The 21085-nt window shown below is 30.9% G+C and overlaps 2 protein-coding genes across 2 annotated transcripts in view; one reads left to right on the top strand and one right to left on the bottom strand.

The window, feature by feature from the left end:
* LOC107450135 (cell adhesion molecule Dscam1-like) overlaps window positions 1-21085 on the bottom strand; it is a 398660-nt gene that overhangs the window by 309053 nt on the left and 68522 nt on the right. The window contains exon 2 of the mRNA XM_071186796.1: window positions 9006-9332. Coding sequence (XP_071042897.1) covers window positions 9006-9332 — 327 coding nt within the window. The remainder of the gene's footprint in view (window positions 1-9005; window positions 9333-21085) is intronic.
* LOC139426783 (uncharacterized) overlaps window positions 4294-21085 on the top strand; it is a 35609-nt gene continuing 18817 nt past the window's right edge. Inside the window, exon 1 of the mRNA XM_071186764.1 lies at window positions 4294-4426. Within this exon, the coding sequence (XP_071042865.1) occupies window positions 4395-4426 (32 nt within the window). The 5' untranslated portion in view covers window positions 4294-4394. The remainder of the gene's footprint in view (window positions 4427-21085) is intronic.

The raw sequence follows: 21085 nt of genomic DNA, 5'->3' as shown, positions 1-21085 counted from the left end.
TAAGTTATTTCAATCTTTTTTTAAATAAATGTATTACATTGTTTATTTTAATTATAATTTTGGTTTATAATTTGTCGAGATAAAATGAAATTTTTCTGAAATGAGTATTTTTGCGGAAAGGAAATTGGTGTTAAATTCAGTGAATCTCGGTAGCGACTACTCTCTGTTCCACAGTAAAATGATCGTTAATGGAGGTTGGTCGTTATTTAGGGGTTACCTCCATTGACTTAAAAATGTTATCGAAGGTACATGATTTATCGCAAATGATTTTAATTTCAGTCAATGTCATTTTCTTGATGCGGAAATCCCACGTGTGTCTCCATCAAAAAACCAGATCGATGAATATAATTTAGTGTAAATAAAATTGATCCTCACTGATAAAATTATGGGCAAAAACAAATTTACCAATTATTAATAAAAAAACAACACTGGTGTAAGAAAGTAGGAGAATTTGCAGACTTGGTCTATTATCTCTAGAACTACTGGACCGATTTTAATGAAATTTGACATACATTGATACAATTCAAAACAAATAACCATTCAACAATTGTAATACACATGCATGATCGTGCTTAACACTCGTTGGAGTCGGAAGGTATGAAATTGCCACCGGACAATCCAGACCAATATCCACAGTAAATGACTAAGTACCTTATTTCAAGTATGAAGTCACGCTGCAAGACCTGTATATCTGTAAGAAGGGACCATACCCCCTATTAACCCATTTTTTTGTTTATTCTGAAACCGCTGTTTCATACCTTCCGACTCCAACGAGTGTTAAGCACGATCATGCTTGTGTATTACAATTGTTGAATGGTTATTTGATTTGTATTGTATCAATGTATGTCAAATTTCATTAAAATCGGTCCAGTAGTTCTAGATATAATAGACCAAGTCTGCAAATTCTCCTACTTTCTTACACCAGTGTATTTTAAATAAACTAGGAGTCTCCGCTCCCTGCTCGCTAACGCTCGCCAACCCCCGAGAATTGCTACGCAATCCTATGTGGTTCACGCCGTGAACCATGGCTCGCTGCGCTCGCTCGCCAATGAACACAATGTTCTAGCACAAAGACATAATATATTATCATCAAAGACATAGTATTTTATCATCAAAGACATAGTATTGTACTTATGTAGAAGAATTCTANTACCAACCTTTTTAAAGTTTTATATCTTTACAATTAGATATCTTTTGCACATTATTTGTTTAATACATAGGTGCACATTAAAGTTATTGTAGCCCGAATTTTTATTATTTATTTAATATTTTTAAAAATCTATTTCTTATTTTAATTTGTAATTCAGTATTTTTGTTTTGTACAACTTATTAAAAATCTGACAGTAATATTTAATGTTCTTTCAAACATAAAAAAGTCCTTCATAAAATTTTAATGAAGTTGTGGCCCGCCATTTAATTTCTGTTTCTAATTGTGGCCCGCGGCCTCATGTAAGTTGGAAACCCCTGCTCTATACCATCAAAGTTTAGTTTTCGAACGATTATTGTAAGGTATTACCAGTTGTAATTAAATTTCACCTTATGATTCAAAATAAAATTTATGGAAAACACCTGATCATTTTGAGCTTTCTTTTGAAAAGTACAAAAACTACTTAGAAAATTGCTTGAAACTTTTTAAATTTTTAAGCTATTCAAATCAAATTTTATTTATTAGTTGCCAAGTATTAATTATTATTATTACTAATTATTATTATTAATTATTATTATTATTACAAATTATTATTATTAATTATTATTACAAATGTTAATATTACACTACAAATTTGGAAAATTTTTTTTTCAATGTTTGCAGTGCATGCACAGTATAAAATAACTAGCTTAAATACTCATAACTAGCACAGTTTCAAACGAATTTTTTAAAAATTTTAAATTTTTGTAATTATTGCTAAAATGCTCCAAAAATTTTGTTTAATTCCATTTATTATCTATAAAATTATAATAAAAAAACGCAAAGGGAAAAAATAATTTCTTTTTTAGAAAAATTTCCATATTTTTATAAATATTTACTCAAAGTTTACGCAATTTTATGCAGTTATTAAAAATAAAAACTAAAGTAATCATACAAGTCACAAACTCATTGCTTGATTTTCTAACATAGGGTGTTCAAAGATACTCGTTTTCATCCGTAATTTACTGTAGGTCTCTCAAAACTCTGAAAGCTTTAAATTGTATTGCTAAGTATGAAAAATCGCATTAATTAAATATCTCTAAAATTACAAAATTATCCTTCAAGTTTTTCCTGAGAAATTTAAAACAATGTCAAAAACTGAAAGTGACTCTTCCATTATTGTAGGGTAGTGTACTTCTTTTATGAAAAAATAATTTTTAATTCTTCTTGTACAATATACAATGTGAAAAATTTCGGATCAAATTACGGTGAAAAATACCGGCACTTAGGATATTAGTGCTTTTTACCGTAAAATTCATTTATACCGGAAAGTGTTACGGAAACAGAATCTGATATGCCATAATTCTTACCTTAATTACAATAAAATGAAACACTTTTATTAAATATTACTGCAAAATTTACGGTATAATATTTTACGTTAAAATGGATTTTACGAATGATGCACCCAAAGTGCCTGCACTTTGTATCGTAGTTTAATCCGAAATATTTTATGATGCACACGTTCCTCAAAAGTTAAGCTGTTATTTATGATTATACTTTTTTATCTGTTGTATTTTATTATACTTTTGAAGATGTTATATTTTCGTAATGTATAATCAAAGGCGGAGAATACTGATTGTTTAATATTGAAGCAGAAAGATTTAATATCGAAGTAAATATTTAAATTTGAAGTAAATAACAGTAAAATAATTTATATTCCAGAATTTTCAGAAACCAATTTTCCAAGATTTTGCTTTTAAAATTCTAAAAAATAAAAAAATTGAGACAATTAACTAACTTCTATCGTTAATTACTTTATATCACATAACTACAAATGTAAATTCTCATTACCTTTTGTGATAATCTATGTATTTTCAGTAAACGAAAATATTATGTGCCCTCTTTTCCTCTTCTTTCACCATATATGTTATTATATGGAGCAGCAATCCCTCAGTTAAAGTACTAAACTGTCTTGATTGGGATTCGAGTTGAGTTGAGTTGAATGTATGGTTTAATGGCACAAGGTCCAAAAAAGGACATGCTGCGCCATTGATTGGAATTCAATCCCCAGGGCAGTTTGAAGCCTACTCAAACTTATATAGATGGACATCAACTTGTCCAGGAAGTAAAGATGATCTGTACAGAAATATGACCACATTACCACAATCAATAGGTGAACCTTATCCTCCATGACACCAAGGCTCACAAAGGGCTGTTACGATAATGTTTTGCCTTTTCGTACCATCATATTACACGTTAAAATTATAACCTGCACTAAAATTAGTTGCAATTTCATCAAAACTGTCAAAAATCTATTTGGAAGTTTGAATAATAGATTTAAGATTTTTTTTTTATTTAATAGAAGATAAAATAAGAAAAAAAGTCACTTAATATAGAATTTGTGTTTGATTTGTGTTCGAAATTTATTTCAAAACGCAATAAATTTAATGATCTTACATAAACACTTTTGCGTTATGTTATTTCACGATCAGACATTTATTGTATAGTATTCTTTTCTTTCAGTGTTTAAAATTTTTTTTAATCTCATTTGTTTTATGTATTGAAATTCACGATGATTAATTCTGGAAGAATTTCCATTTCATTTATAATTTATTAATTAATTTGAATATCTTATTGAAAAAGTTAAATTCAAATCAAATGTTATTTCATGATCAAGTATTGCAGTATATTTTATTTTTCTCATAATAGATTGCGATTTTATTTTCCAATTTTATTAACAATTGTTAGATAAAAAATATCTACTTCACAAAAGTTTCAGTTCGAAAACGAGTTAAAATACGAGATAATTAAAGACAAAAACTATTGTATACAAAATCAAATAATTTTGACTGTTCCGATTTATCAAAAGAAGACATTCATTTTCTCACAAAACCTAATGTGTTAATTATAATTATTTTCCCTCAAATGCGAACAACAAATAACTCCCCGCCATTCTAATAAATGCTTAATTTTTCCTCCCATGAAAGAATGTGTTTCAACATGTTCTGCGCGCTTTAATCACACCTTCCAAACTTTTCCTTTGACGAAACCGAGTTGATATTTTGCACTGATAGTTTCTCTTAAGCATCCTGTGGCAACACGTGACCTGGATGAGAGATTAACAATCACAATGAAATCTGCGGCAGTTAAATTGCAATTAGGTACCCTTCTGCTTGAACTTGGCGAGAAAACTTGGATCGCGCCAGCCTCCTTGTTGAGATCGGCAGTTTCAATAACCATTAATCTCCCAGACGGTATAGGTACAGAAATGATGTTTATTTTGCCAGCTTTCAAACAGAAGTGAGTAATTATCTCTCCCTCATGAAAACGGGTAATTTAAGAAAAAATGATTGATTAACATAAAATACTTTTGTCTACTGGAAAAGAACAGTCCTATGTAGTTATAAGAAAGAATTTAAGCATATTTTAATCAAAACAACATGGGTTATTACAGCCACTGGGCATGTGACATGCGAAAAATTAGCTGAATGGGTCAATGTTAAAAGGGGGTATGTTACAAATCTACACTTCCGAGAAGAAAAAAAATTGTGGAAAGATTGTTTTTATTACTTCCTAATTGTTGGATTCTCTTCTTTAGGCAGTCTAGAAAATGACTGGGTATTTGATAATCGGTAATTGATATTCCAAAACTGACTAAAAACGTATTTTCGTAAATCTGCTACGTACCTCCTTTTAACATTGACAGCTTCAATTAGCTTTTTTTTCCCACGTGCGTTGCAAAAAACAACGTGCTCTACCGTTTGCCGTTTTCGTTAACAGAATCGGTAGCTATAGCGTTGATTATACGATTTAACGCTGTAGGATACTTTTAAGTCTTAAGTTTGACGTCCAAAAATCCACAATTATCTAGTATTTTAAGAGGTGTGCAAGAAATCGAAACCTGTATCAATGGACCCACATTTGTGCAATTTGAATTAAACCCACATTTGTACAATTTGATGAAAATAGCGCGTATCCTTACACAACCGTATCATAAACCAGCAAATCCACACAAAACCTTATGATGTATACTTTCCGAATCAACGATAGAAATCAATTATTTTTTTTACAAAAACCCGCGTTTTCAATGAAAATTTATTCTTGTTTGATTTTTAAAGCAGCCTGCATTATGCTAAATATAACACCTTGAGGCCTGAGTGAGATTGTGAACTGTCTTTCTTTTACCAACTTGGAGTTCAGGATTTTTATTTTAATTTTTGGCTTTTGATTTTAGATTTTTTCTTATTTTTTGTTCTGAAATGACATTTGACGGTATAATATAACTATGCAGTACGATAACTTTTAAGGAAAAGATAGGTAGAAACTATCGGCTTCGTTTTGCGAAATTGAATGAAATAGCTTTGAATACTTTTTAGAAATCTTTCGTAGTTTCTTTTTTCTTTCTTTCAAAAGCTGATGTGAATCATTTGACTCTTATCTCCAGAAGTTAAGCAAACATCAGGTAGCACACAATTTAATGTTATGTATTATACGAAGATATTTTTTTAAAGAAAATAAAGGATTCTCGTTACGAAATTGGGAGACATAATTTTTAAGAATTTTTAGGACTCATAAGCAAAATTCATTAAAATCTGATGATGTTAATTGGAACCATTTGACGCATAGTTTAATGTTGTGTCTTAAACGTAGATAAATATAAAATAAAATGTATGGTAAATAAAAGATTCGCTTTATAAAATTGAAGGAAATAACGTTTAATAACCTTAAGAACTCATGCGCAAATATTAAAAGCTAATAAGGATGATTTGAAACATTTAGCTCTTCTTCTGAAACTTTAAAGTAATTCTCATGTTGCTCACAATGTATTCGGGGATTACAATTTGCCTTATGAGGGTACTAAAATTAAGTTCATTAATTTCTGATATTCCATAAGTATTTTTTTAAGTTACACAATATGTTAAGTTAAATTTTAAAGTTATGCTCATCTAGCTCACAATGTATTTGGGGATAAAAATATGCTTTATGAGGGTTCTCTTTATAATTAAGTTCATTAAATTCTGATATTCAATAAGTATTCTTTTAAGATACAAAAAATGATAAAATTTGCTTTATGAGAGTTCTCATCATATTTAAGTTCATTAAATTCTGATATTCAATAAGTATTCTTTTAAGTTACAAAATAAGTTAAGTTACATTTTAAAGTTATGCTCATCTTGCTCACAATGTATTCGGGGATAAAAATTTGCTTTATGAGGGTTCTCTTTATAATTAAGTCATTAAATTCTGATATTCAATAAGTATTCTTTTAAGATACAAAATAAGCTAAGTTAAATTTTAAAGTTATGCTCATCTTGTTCACAATGTATTCGGGGATTAAAATTTGCTTTATGAGCATTCTCTTTTAAATTAAGTTCATTAATTTCTGATATTCAATAAGTATTCTTTTAAATTGCTTCATGAGGGTTCTCTTTAAAATTAAGTTCATTAATTTCTGATATTCAATAAGTATTCTTTTAAGTTACAAAATAAGTTAAATTTTAAAGTTATGCTTATCTTGGGCACAATGTATTCGGGGAATAAAATTTGCTTTATGAGGATTCTCTTTATAAAATTAAGTTCATTAAATTCTGTGATCAATAAGTATTCTTTTAAGTTACAAAATAAGTTAAGTTGAATTTTAAAGTTATGCTCATCTTGCTCACAATGTATTCGGGGAATAAAATTTGCTTTGTGAGGGTTCTCTTTATAAAATTAAGTTCATTAAATTCTGATATGCAATGAGTATTCTTTTGAGTTAAACAAAAAATAGGTCACCATCCATAATAATCAGTATTTTGCATTTTATACAGAAATAAAAAACTAAATTTAAAAACATAGATGAATAGTTCCTTCTTCAAAACTATTCATAAATATGGACTTATGAAAAATGTATCATTCCTTTCTCTCGCACTCTGAACAGAAAATTTTTAAAAAAAAGAAGAAAAAAACTGATTTAAAATAGATACAGTAGGGGTTGCGTTATAGATTTCTGGAGAATAAATATACTCCAAAAGAGAACACAGCAGTGGAATAAAAATATTTCGCTCCATCAGAATAAAAACATTTATTTACTTTTTTATTGAATATGAGATGTTGAATATATATGCAGTAAAATATTGACTGAAACAAAAAGTAAATTTAAATAAATGCTCCTCTGGCTACGTTATAATACAATAACGAGATCAACTACGTAAGAATAAATGCCTTATAAGATAATCAGATATAAAATGTAAGGAATGCCGATACAAAGAGTAAAAAAGGCATTTGAAGAAATGGAAAGTGTGCTGCGATTATTTGCTTATGTTGAGATATTTTGATGCGCTACAACATTCCTTCAATACCATTTATAAATATATGTTTCTTGACTTAAAACTGAAAACAAATTGTAAGAAATTTTAAATTTATTCAAAGGGAATATTTCCGCAAACGTGAGCTTTTTCGAATTAAATGTAGTACGACTTTCGTAAATTTATATCTGAATAGAAAGTGCTCGAGTTACTCCAAGCGGTAATCATATAGATTTGGTATGAATAAAAATAATTCTGAGTTGTATTTGTGATGTGATATAAATTTTCGATAAGTTTTACTAGAAACAGAAAGAAATATATCTGACTTATTTAAATATATTTTTATGGTTAATATATATATTTGACACACTTAAAAATATTTGACATATAAATATTTGTATTGTGTATGGATATTGAATGTGTTTGAAAAATGACTCTTTTGGTTATACCAGCTCAATTCATTTATATTACAAGATACATTATTCATATCAGAAATAAAAAAAATGGATGCAGGCAAGTGAATTTTAATAAATATATTTCTTTTTTGTAGAAAAAGATGGTTAAAAATGTAAAAAGATTGCGATTTTTTTTATTGCATTTTTCAAGTACATTTGTTCCAAGAAAAAAAAAGCTTTTTGGCTTGAACTTAAATAACTATTCGTTTTTTTTATTCTTTTTTAAAAACCTAAACGTCTAAAAAATTTTAACTGCTAATTAAAAAAAATATAACCGATTAACCCACGTATTTAACTGGAATCTAAGCGTCATCGTTTTAAGTTAAAAAACGCGAACTACTTTGGCGATAAAGTTTTAAATTTTTGTTAAAATTTTTTATGCATGTATAATGTACAATGCGCCAAAAAAGAGCACTCTTAATGACTTTTGATCTAATGATCGGATCTTCACATTCTAGTACTCATTCTTAATGGTTCGAGTGGGTGACCTCAAATATGCTAAAAAATAAGTGCAGATGATATTTTAAGTTACTAAATCAAAAACAAAAAATTTCTGAATAAAAGTACTTTTTTTTCAGACGGAAGTAGCAAGTTTTCTTCCATTAGCACAAGTAACACAGATACACAGAGGTTTTGAGATAAAAAGCTGAAAAGATGGGTGATACTTTTTTGCCGAATCTAAATTACCATAACTTCTGCTCTATTTGAAATACAAACAAATTTCAAGTAGCTTTGGAGACATAAAATTGAATTTATTCATATAATTTGCGTAATTCATTTAATATTGTTCGGTATACACAATTTTTTTCATAATTTGAATTGGAATTTATGTACATTTAAATGAAAATATAAAAAAAATGTGTAAAATTGGTCGAATAGTTCTTAAGAAATAAAAAAAAATTAAAAATAGGACTTTTTTTTAGATTTCGTAATTTAATCAATGCCAACATATATCATTATATTTGATGTGAATTCTTAGAGTCATTAAGGTTGGTACTTTGTGATTATAAGAAGAAAAGTTATTCACTTTGTTTTTCTTTGGTTCACTGGACGTCACTTTCGTACAATTTTACAGTTTTAAAACCATTTAAATAATTTTAATAATCAATCAAATATAAAAATATGATTAACACTTACTTCCTTTGACTCTAACATCTCTGCTTCCGATGGACCCAACCGAGTTGCTGGCGATACACCTGTAATCTGTCACGTGAATGTCCGGTCTTTGATCTTCGGCCCTGAAAGGTGGAAACACAAGAGATCCGTCAGGCCGGACATGCCTTAATCCAGCAACGTCCGAAATAAAACTACCGTCCAGAGCATGTGCCCACCTAATCGTCGGTGGTGGTATTCCTTCTGCAGAGCACGGAATGACAGTTCCTGTTGCGTTTGAAAACTCCACTTTGTTGGGAGGTTCGTAAGTGAACACGGGACCTTTGCGGTCTTGGTTTGTTCCAATAGAGGCTGAAATAAAGGGAAAAAAACATCAATTAAGAAATATATTTGTCTAACAAAATATCAACGCAACAACATATAGTGATTCTACGCAATTCCGTTTCTGTATAAGTGTTGTAAAAATACCGCTAGCCTAAATGATTCTCCCCATTTACAAAGATCTGTTTATTTACAAGTATATGACGTACAAAGACGAGTGATGCATGGAAAGATACAGCTACTCACCGGGTGTCTGGTACAGAATACAAATCTGTGCATCCTTGATTACCCGGTACCTATACTAATGGTAAATCACAGCTCAACAACAGTGATGTAGTTTTAGCTATATTTAAGGCAATGAGAGGGGGGTGCTTAATGTCGGCATTCATATATTGGCATTGGTAGTGTCTAAACTTTGTCCTTCACAAGTTGGCATTGCCTAAACTTAGTCCTTTAGAGGTTGGCATTAGGAAAGCATAATCTTTGTCCTTTAGAGGTTGTCATTTGGAGTGCATAAACTTCGCCCTTCACAAGTTGGTATTGGGAGTTCATAAACTTCGCCCTTCACAAATCGGCATTGGGAGTGCATAAACTTTTCTCTTCACAAGTTGGCATCGGGAGTGCATAAACATTTCCCTTCACAAATTGGTATTGGGAGTACATAAACTTCGCCCTTCGCAAGTTGGCATTGGGAGTGCATAAACTTTTCCCTTCACAAGTTGGCATCGGGAGTGCATAAACATTTCCCTTCACAAATCGGCATTGGGAGTGCATAAACTTCGCCCTTCGCAAGTTGGCATTGAGAGTGCATAAACTTTTGCCTTCACAAGTTGGCATCGGGAGTACATAAACTTTTCCCTTCACAAATTGGCATTGGGAGTGCATAAATTTTTAACTTCACATGTTGGTATTGGGAGTGCACAATTTTTTAACTTCACAAGTTTATGCATATAATCTCAATGCCATCAACAATGAAATTAAGGTATTATTGCCTTTGTGGTTGACATTGACAAAAACATGCCGTTGAAGTCAAGACAAAACTGTTTCTCCATTTTAATGTGTGCCACGTAATCAAGATCATAACCATTGAATATTTATAGAATATATCAGAAACTTAGGTGAGTATATGTATCTTATATAAATAAATTATCCAGCCACGTCTTTTTTTTACGTCGAGTACTTGTTTTCAAACAATCCTTTAAATTGGATTAATCATTTAGGCTAAGATTTAATTAAATTATACAATTCATAAAAATTACGGTATTTTTTTCATTAAAAATACGGTATTGAATTACGGTATTTTTTTCATTAAAAATACGGTATTGAAACCGCTCATTTCGTTTTTTTTTTCGTTCCTATGGTACAGTTTACCAAAAATTCTTGTTTTTAAATAGTTCTTATTACCATTCATTTAAAAACAAAAATACAAAACTGAAAAGTAAATTCAACCGAATAAATGAGTGATACTAATGCTTCCGATCTGAATAAATAAATGGTTTTCATGCCATGTTCTAAAGTACATCGATAAAATTTAAAAATTTTAACACATTACGCAAATTTTATCACATATAATAACACCATATTTTATTGTTAAATTTACCAAAATCATTACCAAAGGGTATGTTAATGATAAAAATTACCGAACTTTTTGTTTTAACCGTTTTTGGTGTTCCCATAAAGCCAGGAACACCGTAAAATTTACCATATTTCGGTAATTTTAACAGTTTTTTTTCAGTGTTAGTATCATGATTTAGAACTTATTCGAGTAAAAAAAAATAAGATTAAAATATTAATCAATAATTATACATTTCTTGGAAATATTTAAAACCCGCATAAACCGCTTATTACTAAATCGCTTTTTAATTCGTTCATTTTTTTCACATAATCGACATATTTATTATTTATGTTAAGTCAAAATGGGACATTTAATTTCGTATAGCAATTATCACCGATAATCTGTGTAACAGTCAAAAAATAGTTTCACTTAAGCATTTATAAAATGCCTAATTTTGTATGCAAACAGAAATATATTTAATCATTTTATTTAACTCTGAAAAAACATAAATTCAAAACTCTTCCCCAGCCACACAACAATGAATAAACTTTTCTAAGTTTATCAGCCACACATGTGACTATGAAAAGGTTAATCTCTCAGCCATGCTTCTTCCAAGCTGTTTATCAGACACCAAATAACGGATATCACCCCAACTTCTTCTTTTTTGGTTGTCTTCTGATCCACAGTTATACGAAGTCCGGAACAAATCAAGCAAAACAAAAATTAATACTTAGGGGAAGACGTACCATCCATCTTGTCGAAGATTATTTCTTTCTTTTGTCATTATTTTTGGCAGACTTGGGGTTTGTTCCGCGAACATTGTGTGATCTTCTGGTGTTCTCTCCATTCTTTTATTATGAGAATAATAGTTGGAGGGTAGAAGAGCGTAGTTGAAACTAGCCGCACATCGAACAAAACTATATGAGTGTGTGGGTCTCGGAGGATGCTCTCGCAATTACGTTATTGCATTCGAGGGTTTGCGGCTCCCCAGTGGCGCAGAAACAGAAGGCCAGACGCTCTCCATCAACCTCAAAGCAATGATATTAATGAAAGCGCTAATAAATATTACATGGTTTTTTTCCAGCGTTGCACGACATCGCTCTGGAAAGGGTCTGCCATGGTTGTGAGCTTTCGAGGAAGGATACGCGGATGATGTGCATTTTTAATGGATGATGAAATACAAAATGGGAACTAGGCAGAATCTTTGGAAAGGCATTTAAAATAATCTTGATTTTATTCCGGAAGTAAGGGCTTTCTTACCTTAATTAAATGAAATGCATCCAAATAAATAACAAGATGATGGTAAATTAAATCATTCCAGTAGATAGTTTCCTCACCATATTATTCCCCGGCCATATTATTAGGCGCACTATAAGATTCTATGTAAAATTATAATCATCAGGTGATACTATACAGCTTTATTGTCGGATGAAACCGGTTTGCACTTGTTTACACTCCTGTATCAATTGGTTGACATTGTAATGCAATACGTTAAAAATAAATACAAATAGAAAGTATATAAAAAATCTCCTGAATAAAAACTCATTACATGTATGTTTCAATGCAAAAGTATTGCATACAAACTCGTGCAAAACATTTAAATATTAAAAAACTACATTGGGTCTAATAATTTGATCTAATTATTATAAAATACTAATATAATAAATATTCTATATTTATATTATATATCGTCTAATTTAGCCTAACGTCAAATTTATATTATATATCGTCTAATTTAACCGATTGATACACGAACGTAAACAAGTGCAAACCGGTTTCAGTCGCGTAAAAACAGTAAAGCTGTATAGTATGACCTGATAATTAAGATTTTACATAGAATCTCATAGTGCGTCTAATAATTTAGCCAGGGACGGTATATTCGAATAAACATTTTGTGAAAAAACAATTGCTCACAATTCGTGATTCATGTTAAACAAATAAGCACTAAATGTAAATTAAATAAATAATAAAAAATAAACAAATTAAAATTTCTTTATTAAATACTAAAACTAATAATTTTGTTTTAAATTTTAAACAATGACGAGGCAAAAAAGCAAAGAATCTTCACAATAATTCATGGAAAAAGTCCCTTTATTTAATGCAAAGAAGAAAAAATATGTATTTTAAACCAACAAAATAATCATTTTTAGCTTTAAAGCTAGCAAATAAACCAATATTACATTTTTTTTTAAAAAATGTGTTCATTTATCTAAGATTAAAATAAATACTATTCCATTACAGAATACAGCATTTTATGTGATTTTCGTTTATTTCTGCCATGCTCTTCTATATAGCTAAAATATTCGAACATAATAATCATAAAAATAAAATAATAATCTATATTTTTGTAATAGTTAAGTTATAAAGTAGGTATGGTAGACAGAAGACAGACATTATTTTTAATAAAAATAATATTTTATTTCATTGGTATACAATTTTAAAAAGAAAAATTCCCATTCCTTTACTTAAAATTTTATTTTACGTTATAGTAATAGTTAAATGGATATAAAAGAACTGACAAATTATAAGCACATGAACGTTCTTCAAATTTATTAAGAAGAAACTTTTATTTTTACCACGCAAAAAGTAAATTTCAGTTAATATTTATTATTTTTTATTATATTTTATTTAATAATAGTAGAAAAAATTTTGAATTGTAAAGTCTTAAAATTTTTAAAAAAATTTCATTTTAAATTATCTAATTTCAAAATTTAAAATTTGAACGAAATAGGTTGAATATATTAAATATACGACTTTTTTAAAATTCCATTTCTCAGCAACTATTGAACCGATTTCGCTCGAATTTTGTATTTTGAAATTAGATACTTTAAAATGATGCAAAAAATTTTATACCTTACAACTCATGTTTTTTTTTTCCGAATATTACTAAATAAAGATAAGATATAATAAATATATACTGAAATTTATTTTTTGCGCAGAACTTATAACTGTGCGCAAAAGTTTTCTACCTTACACGAGATATGGCGAAATATGTAAAAAGTAAAATTAACATTAAGGAGTCTAAACTTTTTACCGCAGCTGCATTCTAATCAAAATGCGATCAAACCTTCAAATATCCGAATTCTTAAAAACAAAACAAAGAAAAAAGTATGTTTACATAAAGAAAGTACTTTTTTGTGTCTGATTTCGTAACTTAAAATAGCTTCTGCAATAATTTATTTTCATAATTGAGGTCAACATCCCAAACCATTAAGAACGAGTCCTAAAACGTGAAGATCCGATCATTAGATCAAAAGTTACTCAAAATGGTCCGTTTTTTTTCTTTTAGTGCACTGTACCTGCGATGTAATCAAGGCCGAACTCGAGGAAGGAGAAGCTCAAGACTGCTGTGGTACCGATCAAAATTCGTTACAAAAATATAGTGTTTATTAATTAGTTTCTTTTACAGGAAAGTTAGAGGCCGGGATATCCTGGTCGGTAGGGCGCTGGGCCCATGTCCGAGAGTTCGTGGGTTCGAACCCCGCCGGCCAAAGTTTCCCCGTGTATTAAATGGCGACTGATGCACGTTAAATCTGTCGCGTAGCAAAGTCCTCCATGTTCCCATTACAAATCAATACCTCTCGGAGGGTACTGGATTGGAAATTGATCGTTCTCTGATTCAGGTCAAAATTACGATCTGTAGATGAATGGATGGATGTGTGAATGGGTCCGCCCTATAAAACTCGCTGTGACGTGTGTGTGGCTGAAGACGAATTCTTGGCCATAGGATGGCGCCAATGAAAAATAAGAAACGCACACTCTACCTTAAATTTGCTCGATTTCCCCAAGCAGGCTTTCCCGAGTGGCAAGTGACATTAGAAACAACAACAACAAAGTTATGTAGGATTTCCTTATGTCGATAGAAAAACTAAAGCGTCTTCAAAAATTCTATAAACATAAAAGTAAGACTTTTGCGAAAGGGGCCCCGCAATAAATTTAGCCTTAAGTCCCTTAAAAGCTTTGCTCAGTCTTGTATGTAGTTATCTTCTTCCTCTGCAGCACAGCAGCTTTCATGGGGGCACATGAATGGGGGGAATGGTTAGAACCCGGTCTTACTCCGATATCAGCGATTATCGAAACAAAATAGAACAGTGCAACTATTGCATATTAGAGTATGAATCTTTTATAAACGTCAAATAAACTGGGGTAAAATTAATTTTTGTTACTGCAATGACCAATAAATAAGGCTAGTTTAAAAACGAAAGAACAATAGAGTGTTCACGCAGTAAAACAAACTTATCATCACATGCGCTGTGAATTCATTTACAACAGCACGATTGTATAGCAGGTCTTTTTTGACTAGTAAATTTTATTTCAGAGTTTGTCAGCTAGAAAACAGAACTAATTTTGACACATTCGAGGTACCCAAATTCATTCTACTTTTTCATATATACAAATATTTTTTGCTGAAATACATTTAAAAAATTGTTTGACATATTACAATAAATAAATATAAATTACTTCACACAACATTTATAGTAAAATCAACAAATTCTAGTGATTAACTATTTATTAAAACGACTTTGAGCAAGTACTGCTCACGGAAAAAATACTGGTAAAATTACCGTATGTATGGTAAATAAAACATAATTCCGCTAATAAGAACCAAATTATACTGTACTTAAAACTATTAATTTGGTAATTTTTCCGTTTAGATAGGTTCGGGTTTTCAAAATTATAGTTCTTATTATCACACATTGTGAAAAATACAAAATCGAAAAGTAAAGTTAACCGAAAAAATGCTTTTTTGCCAGACTCTAAGGTATCATGATAAAATTAACAAATTTTACTAATTATAATTTACAATTATTAATTATATGAAAACAATTATTAATTATAATTTACAATTATTAATTATATCATACAATTATTAATTATAATTTACAATTATTAATTATAATTTATAGTTATTAATTATAATTTACAATTATTAATTATAATTTACAGTTATTAATTATATCAAAACAATTATTAATTATATCAAAATCATTTCCAAAGTGCTTTTGGTAAAAATTACCAATTTTTTGATGTTCCCATAGAGCCAGAAGCAAGGTAAATTTTATCATATTTTAGTAGTTTTGACTGTACATCTTTTCTCTCCGTGTACGACGTTACGGATTATGTTTTTACGTGATATGTCTTTTAAAATAAAAAAAATTTTTATGAAATTTAAATTTTTTTATAGAGTTTCTTAGAGAAATTTTGTTTCGGGTAAGTTTACTCTATTTATTCAGTTAACTATATCTTAAATTTTTAAAAATAACAAACAATAATAACAAAATCAAAGCTTTTTGTAGTCTATAAGCTTATCTTTTCTCAAACTAAATTTATCTAAACAAGTCACTAAGAAATAGAATATTATGACTCAAAAATATCTGAAATTCATTTTTTCATGTTTTTGAAACGACTTAAGATAAATATTGTTTAATAAAAAATGACTGAAGTTGCTTTAATGTTTGAAATATAATCAATAGTGTTTCCTTAGCGATTCCAGTTAAATAATTGCATCTAAATATTTAAACATTAGAATGTGATTGAAAATTTACTATTGCATTTCATCAGTTAATGGTTAAACATATTTGTAACGTACTATCAGGGATTCATTAATAAAACAAAACTTTAACGTACATTAGTGGTATTTAATTAAACAAACTTGTAATGAAGTTTAGCAGTTTATAATTAAACCAGGAGCTAAAGTAATAATTAAACTCTTACTCGCTGCTGTCAGAACTGTTTTCTCAGTTCTTTTCGGATCACTTTGCAATTAAAAATCTCTTGTCTCGTTCATTGGGATCTAATGTAAATTACTCTAGCTGTATATGAAGATGGGTTTTTTTTAAATAAGTTTCTAAAAATATGCAAGATATAAATCCTGGAAAACCTTTAATTTACATAAATTTGAGTTGTTCCGTTATTAAATCTATAGTTATTAAATTGGTTGTCATTAAAACAATTATTATCATATTACCTACACAAGTAAATTAGTTAACTTCTACCATAGTATCAACAGTACCTACACCCCTAAATCAGGTGACCAGAGCCGTGGTGGCTTAGGCTATAGAGACTTTAGGCTCGTCTTCCAATCAGGTGACCCGTGTTGGAATTCCAGCTATGACTGATAGATACAAATCCCGCACCCGGGTCGAACCGACCACAGTGCTGACAAGAAGTACCCTCAGTGGTAGAGGGATCATGGGTTGGACTTCCCTTGTCGTCAGGCTAACCGTGAGAGGTTCCGTGGTCTTCCTCCCCATGTAACGCAAATGCCTCTTCTGGATTGGGTTTAAAATTACAAGGATACGTAGTTGAACATTAGTAGTCGTAAACCCCAAAATTGGGTCGGCTGTTCAACGACGGTTATAAAATAAAATAAAATAAGGTGACCACAGCCGTGGTGGTTCAGGGGATAGAGTGCTTGTCTTCCAAAGAGGTGACCTGGGTTCGAAATCCAGCAATCCTGATCGATGGCTGAACGGGACAGGAAGAAGGTTTTCTACAGATCCCTGTACCCAGGATACAGCTTAACGACCATAGGATGGAGAGAGTTAAAGGCCATGTATCAACATTCCAGAGACTCAACGACCATAGGATAGGCTCAACATTCCAGAGATTTAAAGGCCACGTATATAGTAAGTACTCCATAGGTCTTAGCGGAGTTGATATAGAACCCTGGACTCTCCGGACCAAAGTCTGATTCTCTAGCCTTTTTGAGAAGAATTAGTTTCAGAACGGCGGTATATCCGTGCATTCGATATAACTGGATGTGATGCATCTAGCGTGTACTGCATTACGTATGATATTCATAAGAATACAAACTCCCTTCTACATTAATATTACTCTAAGGAAATTACCAAATGTGACCTATTTAGATTGCCGGTAAAGTTATACGCTCCCTTAATGAATTTTAATGAGAATACTATTCCTAATCTAGTGTTTATCTAATTAAATCTTTATTTGAATTACATTTTCTTATTGTATTAACTTTCCCGTTTCTGCAAAATACTTCATCCCGAAGTGAAGTGAATTGAATTGAATTCTTCTTAGCGCAAATACAAGGAATTAAATTCTTCTCAGGGGTGAATGGAATGATTTAATCGAACCCGACACATCATCTCAAATTCGAATGAAGTGTGCTTTCCGACAGAAATTCTAGGAATGGCAGGTCGAAATTTCGAATCTGATAGTGAATTCGAATGAAGGCATGGTCGAGAAAAGAGATCACAGGGAATGGTTGAAATGGATAGTCCATATCCCCACTAACAACAACCTGATGCTCTGTGTTCTCCCCACAACATTTGCATACCAAAGATAAATCTGTTGCAAATCCGAACGTTAGGTTTATTCGTCTAATGAATATCGTCAGCACGGATTGTACACAGGCAATGGAAATCTACTCTAGAGTGTCAGGAAATCATGGTGTGTTAATAGAAACTGTTTAAAAAAATTTAATGGAAATAATTTAAATCGAGATTTTTTTTTCATTAAACATACAATATGAATAAATAAATGTTATATACCAGACAATAAAATGAAATAAAAATAACTTTTTGCTCGACACTAGTGTTTGAAATCGAAAGAATTTTTTGATTTCATCTATTGTTGAAGTTGTTGTTTATTTACGCTACCCTAGAGCTGCCAATAGGCTATTGTTTTATTTTATAACCGTCGTTGAACAGCCGACAATATTTTGAGTTTACGATTATCAATGTTCAGCTCCTAACTTTGTAATTTTGAACTCTATCCAGAAGACAAGGAAACTCCAAAATCAAGTATAGGGAGAAATTTTGCCTTCGTGGAGAACTTTTTGATGAAACTAACCCACATTTGCGTTATATGGAGAGGAAAACAACGAGAACCTCCCACGGTTAGTTTGACGGAAAGGGGATTCTAACCCATGATCCGTCCACCCCTGAGGATATTTTATATCAGCACTGTATTTGGTGCGAGCTTGGTGCGGAATTCGTATCGACCAAATTTGGGATTCGAACCCAGTTCACCTTATTGGGACGTGGATGCTCTATTCCCTGAGCCACCACGGCTGCGCAATAGACTATTCGCGACGGTCTGGGAGACATCCCTGAGCATGATTAGAAGACATGCCATAACAGCTTTAAACCTCTGCAGAGGGATAACATCCCACATCGGTAGCCCGACGACCTGCGCATCTTTACGGTACTGCGCGTCTTTACGGTGAGCACTTTACGGTAGAACAATTTAACGAGGACCAATACCGCATAGTTTTGGTCCCTTTGCAGACCGATCAGTCACCCGACACTGACCGCAGCAAGCAGAGCAGGATTATACCTTTCGTAGGCCCTAGGCATAGCCATTTTTGGGGCCTCCCCTCCTCCCCCCCACTCCTCCCCTTTTTTCAAAATATATGCTAAAATTTTCTTACATATTTTTTTTTAACATTTTTATTAATATGGATTTTAATTTACAATGACTAAAAGGCGTAATTTACAATGACTAAATGACTAAAAGGCGTAAAGCTTACAGTGATTTGTACGATAATTTCGGTTTTCTTGTTCACAATAATTAGTCAGAATCTGAGATTAAACTAAAAGCGCAAAATTTGGTGAAAATTTATTCATCCGATTTAGAGGAAAACTTTGTAGATGAATTTTTACTATTTTCAAATTTGTATGAACATAAATCTGCACAAGAAATGTTGAAGGCTCAAATTAAAGATAAACTTGTGAATACTTTTCCTAACGTTCACATTGCATTAAGAATATATTTGTCGATTCTTGGATCAAATGCAGAAGGAGAAAGATCTTTCTCCAGATTAAAATTGATAAAAAATTATTTGCGTTCAACAATGAATCAAGATCGTTTGGCATCGCTCGCACTTATGTCTATTGAATACGACATTTTGCGTAGTTTGGAATTCGACAGCATAATACAAGATTTCGTTGAATCCAAAAATCGCAAAAAAGTAATATATTAGATCATAAGATTCTGCAAAATAATTTATTACCGAAAAATATTATATTTTTATTTGTATCTTCATAATTTTGTGCAAAATACACTTGTTGTTTTTAAAGCTAAATTATTTTTGTCAACAAATTTTTTTCTCCCAAGTTTTTCGTAGGCCCCTGAATTTCGTAGGCCCTAGGCACGTGCTAAAGTGTGCCTATAGGTTAATCCGGCCCTGGCAGCAAGTGATGCTCGACTTGGGTGATCTTCTAGTAACCGCGTCTTAACGATCAATCCACTACGGGAGATTTCATATCTCTAGCAACAAATGAGCGATTTAAGTGGAATTTGGTTTGATAAAATAAATAGGAAATAGTTATATTCAATAGTTACAATACATACATAGAAACATACACTCATTGGAGTTGGAATAGTGGTTTGTGAGTCGAAAAATGAATGGCTTAAAATTTTCATGGCCCCCCTCAAAATTAATTTTCAAAGGTCCTCACATCGTTTTGTCAAGTAGGGACCGAGATAGATAAAATGCTCCCGAGACAATTGGTCTCACTCCATCAGTTAAGTTAACTTCGGATAATCGAAGGAAGGCCAGATTCGTAGCGAAAACCCAAATGTCCCATGCAGTCTGCATAGGTCTTAAGCAGTGTTCTCCCTAGGAATAAAAAAGGACCGGGCTTTCTCACAGAAAAGGGCACTTTCAGCTTTAAAAGGGTTTCGGTTTGTGACTTAACACCTGAAAATTTATCAAAATGTGCAATAAACTTAATTTAATCCTGAACAATTTTTAAATTACTCTAGTACAATATTTTATGTGTGTATTTCAAAAAGTAATTCTCACTCATTATTAAAATAAGAGAAAAATTCGTAATTTCTTAAAAATAAATAATTAAATACATCCTAAAAGACAATCACTGTGTGCACAAATATTTCTTGAAAAAAAGTAAACTAAGAAAAATATTAATTGTGTGAATTAAAAGGAAAGAAATATATTTTTTTACAGAAAATTTACCTAAAAATAAATGAATTAAGAGAAATGTTATAATATTTACCAAAACATAAGTACTAATTTATTATTTTTAATTTCCAGTACACATAGTTTAGAATCAGAAATATCTGAAAGCGGAAATTGAACGACAGGAGAGTTTATAAATCACTAATAAAACTGTGTCTGCGCGTTTGCATACCAAAGATAAATCTGTTCCAAATTCGAGTTTTTGATTTATTCATCTAATGAATATCGACAGCATGGAATGCGCAAAAGAAGAGGAGAAATTAATTTGCCGTACCCGGA

This window comes from Parasteatoda tepidariorum, chromosome 1, assembly GCF_043381705.1.
Source record: "Parasteatoda tepidariorum isolate YZ-2023 chromosome 1, CAS_Ptep_4.0, whole genome shotgun sequence".
Classification (NCBI taxonomy): Eukaryota; Metazoa; Arthropoda; class Arachnida; order Araneae; family Theridiidae; genus Parasteatoda; species Parasteatoda tepidariorum.
This window is presented reverse-complemented; position numbering and strand designations above follow the sequence as displayed.